This window comes from Echinops telfairi, unplaced genomic scaffold (genome assembly GCF_000313985.2).
Source record: "Echinops telfairi isolate 266 unplaced genomic scaffold, ASM31398v2 ScPeMD7_23;HRSCAF=83, whole genome shotgun sequence".
NCBI lineage: Eukaryota > Metazoa > Chordata > Mammalia > Afrosoricida > Tenrecidae > Echinops > Echinops telfairi.
The window spans coordinates 69,060,562-69,070,624 of record NW_022103920.1 but is presented as its reverse complement, the minus strand read 5'-3'; the positions used below and the strand labels follow the sequence as shown (position 1 = coordinate 69,070,624).

Here is a 10,063-nt window from a genome sequence, read left to right as displayed (position 1 = left end):
GAAAAAAAAACACCGTGCTGGAAAACTCAGCTTATACACGAGTATATACGGTAATTGGTATTGTTGAATTGTGCACATCAAAAATGAACTAATATTGGGTTATCCATATTTTAACCATGACACGGAACCAGCACCACCACCATACACACACATAAAAAACAACAACAAAAAAACTACCCAGATAAGACTGGGAGTAAATAAGTCAAATAAAATTATTTTAGAGAAAAGGCAACTAAGTGACCAAGGGAATTAAGGAATGTTCCTTAATGAAGAATAGCTCAATTTAACTGGAAAATAGGCGAGGAGCACTAAGAGAAAGCAAGACAGTGAATTCAGCTTTCGGTCAGATAATGAAGCATTCTCAAAAGTAACAACTGGAGCTTTTTCAGTTAAAAGTGGTGATGGTGGTGGTATTAACAAAGATATAAAGCATGAAGCAGATTCCAGAGGTATTACAGAATTAGTATGAATAGAAATATACAGCCGTTAGGATGAACGAAAAATATATAATGATTGTATAACACTGAATATTTGGAGGATGAATGCTGTAAAGATAACTATCATACACAGATTTCTTTACACTAAGGGAGCTTCAAATACATAAGCAACATATTTGACTTACACAACTTTTATTTTTCATGCTAAAATATTTACAAATTCTATTTTATCACACACAATTACAAGAGGAAGAGAGCTGAATTAAAAAATAAATAAGTTTCTGGGCATTTCTATGCATTTGTTACTAACAGAAGCGTGCTTTGTTACATGAACAGCAACAAGTGAAAATTACAGAACTTCCCAACTTGGAAATTTAATTTGTTTTTGTTGGGGTTCCTTCCGGACTTTAACCGGGTTAAGTACCTGTTATGGATAGAATACCCACGCTCTAAATGTGTTGTAAATTCTAACATCTATGCCTGTGGTTATACTTCCATTTGGGATTAGGTTGTCTTAGCACTGTGCATGAGGCAGGGTTAGCATGGGGACCCCTTGGTACAAACTCTTTTGAGTATAAAAGAGATTTAAAGAGTTGGGAGGCGGTACCAGGCCATGTGAAGATTACCCAGGAGCATAAGACAAAAAGGAGGCAAGGATCTTTATCCAGAGCATAGAGGGAAAAAAAATCTTCTCCGAGAACTGAATTCTGACTTGTAGGTTTCTAATTTTTGAGAAAATAACTTTGTTAAAGCCATCTACTTGTATTTATGTTAGACAGTATCCAAACATATCATCATGCTTTCTATTCTTTATTACAAGACCAATAAAACCATTGCTATTCAAATATCTGACCAAGCAAGGTTAGTCAGCAAGTGTTCTAAAACATTTTCTAAAATCTTTAGTTCCAAAAGGAAATGTAAGACAAACATACAAGGTATGGCTTGCTGACATTTTATGCTTAAAACAATTACATAATGAAATTCTGCATCTGAAAAAAACTTTTGTTACTTAGTATTGTTCCATCTTACATAATAATAAAAAAATGAACAGTACAAGGGGCTTAAAAAGTTCATGGACAAGTTTCATTAGCTTCTCATTCCATTTATCCACAAACTTATTGAAGCCCCCTAGTACTTACAGCACTTAGAATTATCCAACTTTAGCTGATACAGTGTCTCCCAGACTTCTAGTTTCTAAAATTCTGGGGGAATTGGGACAATTTGAATTGTAATTGTCTACATGGTAGTAATATTTATTGCCTCTTGGCCATTGGCCCAATATTAATGTTTTAATTTTTTTGTATACAAAATATCCTGAAAAGATTTCTCTTACACACATTTCAATTAATGTAATTAAATAGAAGGCAACAAGTTCCTTCTAGAAAAGGTGGATTTAACTACGAAAAACATGTCACATTATTCTTAACTTATGGAAATTAGTAGGGTCAAACAGATCACATTATTCAGCTTAGAGTCTGTGCTAAATACATGTACAATTATATTCACCATTTAAAATCAGAAATTACCTTTTTCTCCATAGCTTTAAAAACTTATCATTTGCTCACATCCAAACTAAGGACAAGTTTCAAAATTCATTCTGAATTTTGTATTCCAAGCACAAAAACATACAACTATAAGCTCTAATCATAAATTTTAGTTTGTAAGTGAATTTTTTAGATTAAAATAAGCATATCTGGGATGTTAAGGTTTTGATCCAAGCACATATTAACATAAAAATAAAACCCACATTAAAAAGAAATGCTTCCATCATTTTACTCACCCTCTCGAGCATGTTTTATACATATATATAAAATATATATAATAATATATAGATAATATATATATGTTTAAGGTAAACATCTCATTTAAAATGTGATTTTACAAAAAAAAAAAGTATTCGTTCTTAGATCTAGGAGTCAAAAGTAGTTGCTGCCTCTAGCTCTAAACAAACAAGGCCTAGTAAAGTCACACTAACAAAACTCATTTATATGTGACATAGTAAACCCCAACGCCACTGTTGTCGGACTTCACTGACCTTCGGTGACCCTATGCAGAGTAGAACTGCCCTTGTGGGTTTCCAAAGCGGTAGACTTTGAGCAGGAAGCCTCATCTTTGTTCCTCACAGTGGCTGGTGGATCCAAACTGCTGACTTTTATGTTAGCAGATCAGTGTCTAACCTACTGTGCCACCCAGGCACTTGTATTGAAACAAAGATGGTCACTTAGCAGTTGTAAGCAATTTTCCCAGTAGTGACTGTTCTCATACTGCTTTTACTTTTAAATCTCAAACATGTTTTCTATTATTTATAATTTCCATTGACAATGTTACCTCAGTACAAAAATTATCAATACTAAAATTACACAAAAAATTAACCCATACATAATGTTGCCATGTATTATTCCTCTTTTATGAAATTTCAAGTTCCTGTTTAGAGGTTTCAACATTATCAGTCTACCCCTACTGTTGTGTCAACTACTAGTTCTGTGAAGCTTCTCTCTTCATTCTCAATCATAGTAACCCGAGCCAGGCAGAGCTGTTCAACGGGTATCTTAAATTAGAAACACAGCTATGAAAGACAGAAAAACAACTTTTAGTAAGTCCCTCGCTCTATGTCTTTCCTTCCTCTTGCAAAAGAGGAGAACTCCATCACCTGACTCAGGATTGTGGGAGAAAACATGTGAAAGTGCTCAAAATGTGGCACAGTGATATATAGATGATCATCAACACAGTTTGGTGTAGTATTGACTTTGTTTCTAGCAAGAAAAGGCTATTAAGGTGTAATGCAAGATAAAGTTATTACTAGTGCTATCAGAATAAATTTTCAACATTTTTAACCATGTCCTTTGGATAAAGACTAAGAGCAATATTAAAAAACAGTCATCTTATTATTACATAAGAACAAGAATTTGACACTGGCCTAACAAAGGTTAGTCTCATTTTTCTGAATTTTTACAGGTATAACGACCTCACCTGGGTGTGCTGTTCTCTTACTTATAGCCTGTGTTGTTCCAACTTTCCCTGGTAACCCCTAAAAACAGTTGTAGGCATTTTTTTCTCCCCCTTTAAACACTTGTTTTAAATTCTAGTGTTTTCTGACTTAACACTATATTTAAGCTAGGTATACAATGGATACTTAATAGATTATAGTTTCTTAAACATAAAAAAATTTTTTTACACTGTTATCTAACTACTGTATCTATCTCTAGATCTCTTGCTAAATGTGAAACAGGGCAAATGACTGATGTGGTAGAAACAAACAGATCTGGAAGCCCTGGTCTAGAGAGAAGTGATATTGAGTCACTGGAGAAGGGGCGGCAAAGGGGCCTAGAGGCTTAGAGGCAAAGAATGAGAGCGCTGAAATGAAAATTGTTTTGAAAATACAAACTAAATCAATACCGTGGAGAAGTGTGTAGTTCCACCCACACAAAAGTAGCTAGTAAATTTATCAAAAGAAAAGATTAGAAAATTTATAGTGGCTGTAAAGTGGTAATTGTGGTATAACAATAAGGTTGGATGAGATAGCAATGGGAAAAAGATGAGTAAGGAAAATAAGTCAGCCACATCTACACATTTACAATGTTCACTTGTTAAAACTTGGTGACTAATTTTAAAAGCTAAAGGGAGGCCAGATGTGTTTAAAGGCCAAAGTGAGGGCTTCATTAGTAAATAAAGTATGTTTATAGTTGAGAAGCAGACTGATAAATAGGTTGTTTCAGAATTAAGTTAGGCACTTGGGGTTGGGAAACTTTGAGATAGACCAGAATTCTGTCACTAGAAAAAAAAGGAAATTAAGCTCAAGCCTCTTACATTTTTGGCATTATTATCTCAGCCTCTAGGCTCAGTGATATGTACAAAAGGTACTTAAGACTGTGGAAATAGGTAAAGACTAAATAGAAAATGTATTAAAAATGTAAAATAGTAGGTCAATAATTTATTTTTAAAACAATTTTAAATAAAATCAAAAGTAGCAAACTTTTAGAACATATCTATGCAATGTGCAATGTGACTAGAATTTTAAAAGCATAATAAAAGCTTGACTTTGATAGTCATTATTCAATGAGCTTGAATAATTTCTACAAAATAATTACTTTCTCTAAATCATTTATAAAGTTGATGACTAATACTTAAAGAGTTAAAAGCAAAGGTTCTTCACAATTTTTAGCATGAAAAGCAACATTAAAAAAAGGATCACAAAAATATTTGATTTCAATCTATTTTATGCTATTATGTGATATGTAATTGGAACCATATTCACATTCTATAGGTTTCCAGATTTCACTTATTTTTCTAAACAACTTTAATTTTGAATCTGTTATCACTTTGACATTAAAACTATATAAAAGCCATGCACAGTTTATTTACAATATTGTACAATAAATTAATATTTTTAAAGACCACACAAAAATTTCACAAAACTGTTACCATGGAAAGACATGAAACACATTATCCAAGGGTATTATAAAATTTTAGGCATTAGGATTTTACAAAGATTATTTTGGTTTCTAAGTGTTACTCAAGCACTGGCTTGAAATGTTTGGAGCCATCCAGCTGGATCCAACTCATAGGGCCCCTCTGTACAACAGAAGGAAACGCTGCCTGTTCCTCTATCACTGGCACAGTTACGGGTGGCGTTTGAGCCACAGCTACAGTCCTCCTTATGGAAGGTGTTCCTCTCTTCTGCTGACCCTCCACTCTATCAGGCATGGGTCCTTCTTGGTGCTGGTCGTTGCTGACAAGTTCCAAAATATGAGATGAAATCTTGCTGTTCTTGCGGATAAGGAGCATTCTAGTTGTACTTCTTCCAAGAGAAATTTGTTCATTTTTCTGTATATTACTCAACATTCTTTGTGAATACCCAAATACAAATGCATTAATTATTTTCCAGTCTTTAGTCACTGCCCAACTTTCATATGCCTACAGTGACTAAAAATATCTGGCTGGGGTCAGGCACACCTGAAGTCTTCACAAGGACATCTTTGCTCTTTAACATGTCAAAGAGTATTCTCCAGATTTGCCCAACGTAATTTATCACTTGATTTCTTGACTGCTGCCGCCACGAGTGTTGACTGTGGATCCAAGTAAAATGAAATTCTTAATAACTTTGATCCTTTCTCTATTTATCACGGTGTTTTTTACTGATACATTGTGAGGAATTTTGTTTTTGTTACCCTGAAGTGTAATCCTACTGAAGGCTTGGTCTTTGTGATCTTCATCAGTAAGTGCTCCAAATTCTTTTGGCTTTAGTAAGCAAGGTTGTGGCACCTGCATATTGCAGGATGTTAGTGAATCTTCCTGAAATCCTAATACCATATTCTTTCTCATAGTCCCAACTTCTCAGAGTACTTGCCCTGCATCCAGATTGACTAAGTATAGAAGGATACAATCCAGATACTCCTTTCCTGAATTTAAATCATTCACCATTCTCCGTTCTGTTCACTGCCTCTTGGTTTATGTACAGGTTGTACATGAGCAGAATTAATTTATGTGTTCTAGGAATCCCATTCTTCATAATGAGTCTGGCTAAACATGCAAATGAGCAGAATTCCAACAAACGAAAGCTGAAAGCTTAAATATCAGGTAGTTGAAATACTACCACTTAACAATGGAAATTTATAAAATAGGAAAAAGTTAATGACTTAAGAAGTCTTCCATGAATAACACTCTCAATATCCCTATAAAAGCACTCAGAAATAAAAGTTTCCAAATTACGTTCTTCACCGGAATTATATTTTTAGTAGTGATTGGAGCTGTGAATTTCAAATTAAAATTTATTGTCCAATAGAAGTCTCCTCTCTTTTCCCAAATTGGTTGGGGGGTGGGAGGGTGGCTAAGGGAGGGGCAAGAAAAATCAGTCAATTTAGCTTCAAGTGAAATAGCTGGGTACAAATACAGCATTTACCATTAGAATGGAGAGCTGCAATAACTGGAAGTCCACATACTTCTAACTGGACTCTTAAAAGTTGGAGTGTAAACTTTAGGCTTGTTCAATTTAAAATCTCCTACTGGGAAGTACTTCATATTTGAAAGTTTAGAAAATATCAGTGGGCCTTTATTCATTTCTAGTTGCATCTCTTTCAGTTTTCATGGCTGTGAATGAAGTACATTTAGATATTCAGAGTGGCCCAGATGGTAAGTTGTGTTCCTTCCACAGTCAACATACTGGTACCTCTCCTGGGATGTCTGCTCAGGGTGTCCAAAATATGTTGTTGTCACAGTAACTCTGGGGATAAAATCAAGGCAGAGAAATATGAATAGTTACATCAAAAGGTTTTCTAATGTGAACATACCTTTAAACAGTAAAGTCTTTCCAGAGAGAAAATATTTGATTAATGATAACTAAATATTATAAACTCAGCAGCGGTTCTCAACCTGTAGGTCATGACCCCTTTGTAGGTGGGATGACGACTCTTTCACAGGGGTTGCCTGATTCATGACAGTAGCAAAATGAGAGTTATGAAGTAGCAACGAAAATAATTTTATGCTTGGTCACCACCACATGAGGTGACAAAATATTAAAGGGTCGCAGCATTAGGAAGGTTGAGAACCTCTGCTCCCGAGGAAGTATTTCCCCACAAGACACCTGCAATCATAGGTGGAAATGCAAGCAATTACTGTATATATAGTAAATATAACTTTCTGAAAACTTTTAGCTTCAGTTCAAAATAAATGTTAAAAGGCAGCAACCCTACAAGGATAGAGTAACTGCTCCATAGTTACCTTTTTTTCCTTAACAGATTTTTGGCACTTCATCCACACATCATAGGATTCAATAATTCAATCATATCAAGAAAAGTTTTAAAACTATCACGAAAATCAATTTTAGAAGTTATTCACATATTTTTTTAATCGTGGCAAAATATACACAAAACATTCTCCAATTCAACAACTTCTACATATATAATCCAGAGCCACCGATTACACTCTTTTTGGTGTACAACCATTATTGATATCCTTTTCCAAATTATTCTACCACCATTAACATAAACTCAATGCCCCAAAGCAAAGCTCTCCCTCCTTCACCCACCATTGGTCAAGTGTGATTTCTTTCCCTCTTTTTTGGGTAGTTTTCTTGATAGAGTATTCACATAGCATACACTTACATAGTTAAATCATTTTTAAAAAGGATTTTACATACATCATCACAATTAGTTCTAATGCCCCCCCCACAAGGGCTGTAATCTTCATGGGGAACACATATTGCTACATCTTTCTCAAGTCTAACAGCTTCTAGGTTTGAGCCTTCTAGATTTGGGTCAGCAGCTGAGCACGCACTAAACTGCTGTTTAACCATCAGGCAATAACAGTAACAAACTGCTTCCATTTCAAAGTTAGGTTTCAAACTTTTTTCTAATTCAGAATTTATTTCCTAAAGGAAAACTGCTTACATTTTCAAACAGATTCCACAAAGCCTATTTAATCTTTGAAAAAGATAGGCTACTGAGATATAGTCAATTAATATGGTCCTTCTAGACACAGTATGTGAAGCATTACAAATTTTAGACTCTGCCCGTGGCTCTAACTCCATTTTGGAGAGAGTTCTCTGCTAAGTCAATAGATAGGCTTCAAGTGGATTTAGCAGCTGACATAAATCAAGCCACACCCTGGGCTCCCTTGGGGATATACTCTGCTCAAAGAGGAACACCACACCTTAAAGCCATTCCTTTGTTCCAGAGCCATATCAGAGCTGAGTGAAAACCATCAGAAGTAGGGTGTGATGGAGAATTCTGTCTAAAGGGGCCAAGCCAAGACTGAGATCAGAGGCACCAGAGGTGGCTGCACAAAGACCATGAGACAGCAAAGGAGCGAGGCAGAGACTGGAGGTCAAGGCAAGGAGGCCATGCTACCACAGAGGAGCAGTGATGAGATGATGAGACTGAGGCACAGCAGTACACTGACTGCCTCGGACAATGTGGCTGAATGACTGAGGGCTGGAAAGAGCCTGGGCTACGGGCTGAAGAAAGGTGAAGCTGCAGACCAATGATTACATTCTTAATGCATTCTAGTTCTGGCTCGGAAATTATTGAACCCAGCAAAGAAGTAGAGTGCTTTGGGAGCAACAGGGTGGTATTAGAATAGGTGAAGAATAGTGACCTCTGCCTTTTGGCAATAGGGAAGTCAGAGGATGTTAGATATGGACCCTCTTCATTAAGAGCTACCTTATCTCAAATTCATAATTAAAAAATAAAACCAACGATGCTGCAATAACATCTTAAAAGAACTAAATTAAGAAAATGTCTATTATTGATGCTAATAATGAGGTGGTATTTAGGGATTCTGGGAGTTTTACTTACTTTGACAAACTTTGTTTTTCACCCTGGACATTTTATGTATTTTGCTTTTATAAAAAGCAAACGATGCACTACTTCAACAGTTTCTGCATGTGCGACTTAGTGCTACAAGTTAGGCTCTGAGTTAGCGACTCTTCATGCTCTCCTTTCCTGAGCCAGGCTTCCCCACTCACAGACACTCACTGAACCCTGGGGTTCCTAGCCAATCTTTTACATTGCTGTTGCTATTTCTATTTTAAAAGGGGGGTGGGGTGGGCTGGTTAAAATTATAATTTCTCAAAGTGATTATAAAAGCCAAATTATAATTGTGAAATCCAATGGATATCACTGCTCTTCTACTACTGAATCCAATCCTTAAAAAATTCAAAATTTCTTTTTCAATAAAACTCAGTAATTACAAAATGTCAAAATAATGGTACTATGGCTCATTTCAAGTTACAAAAGTAATTAAGGATGGTGAAGATTAAAAATAAACATTTAGGAGAAAGAAGACTATGGTTATCCCGGCTTCTCTCCTCACTCCCTAGTATTCCCTGAAACTCAGAACTCAAAGAATGGTTAATGCTCTGCATCATGACTCTGTCGATATTAAGCTACAGACCTTCCAATAATTTTTACATCTAATTAACTTGACTCCTTATTGAAAACCATACACTATCCTACAACTGCCCTGTTCTATCATCAAACTAAACCAGTGGTTCTCAACCTTGCTAATGCCGTGACCCTTTAATATGTTGTCACCTTATGTTGTGGTGACCCCCCAACCATAAGATTATTTTAGTTGGTACTGCATAACTGTAATTTTACTACTGTTATGAGTTGGGTGATCCCTGTGAAAGGGTCATTTGATGCCCAAAGGGGTCACGACCCACAGGTTGGGAACCGCTGAACTAAACTCACTGCCAATGAGCTGATTCTGACTCATATCAACCCTATGTACAACAGAAGTTTTACCCTGCATCATACTCATAATCATATGAAAGCCCATTATTGTGTTCGCTGTCAAGCTATCACTCGCTACTTTACTAAATATGCTGTTCTTTTCTAGGGACTACTCTCCTGAGAACATGCCCCAAATTCATGAGACGAAGTCTCTCCATTCTCGTCTCTGGAAGGAGCATTCTGGTTGCACTTCGTTCAAGACAAGATGTTTGCTCTTTCGGTAGTCTGTGGCACTTTCATTATTTTTCCCAAAGCAATAATTCAAAGACATCAATTCTTTTTAGTCTTCTTATTCGATGTCTAAATTCCACACACGAGTTGACTAAAAATAGCATGTTTGGCAGGTGCACCTTAGTCCTTAAAGTGACATCCTTGCTTTTCAACATTTTTTTTTTT

The 10,063-nt window shown here is 35.8% G+C and overlaps 1 protein-coding gene across 1 annotated transcript in view; it reads right to left on the bottom strand.

Annotated features, from left to right (window-relative positions):
• Window positions 1-4,348: 4,348 nt before the first annotated feature.
• TMEM106B (transmembrane protein 106B) overlaps window positions 4,349-10,063 on the bottom strand; it is a 28,155-nt gene continuing 22,440 nt past the window's right edge. Inside the window, exon 6 of the mRNA XM_045288651.1 lies at window positions 4,349-6,657. Within this exon, the coding sequence (XP_045144586.1) occupies window positions 6,519-6,657 (139 nt within the window). The 3' untranslated portion in view covers window positions 4,349-6,518. The remainder of the gene's footprint in view (window positions 6,658-10,063) is intronic.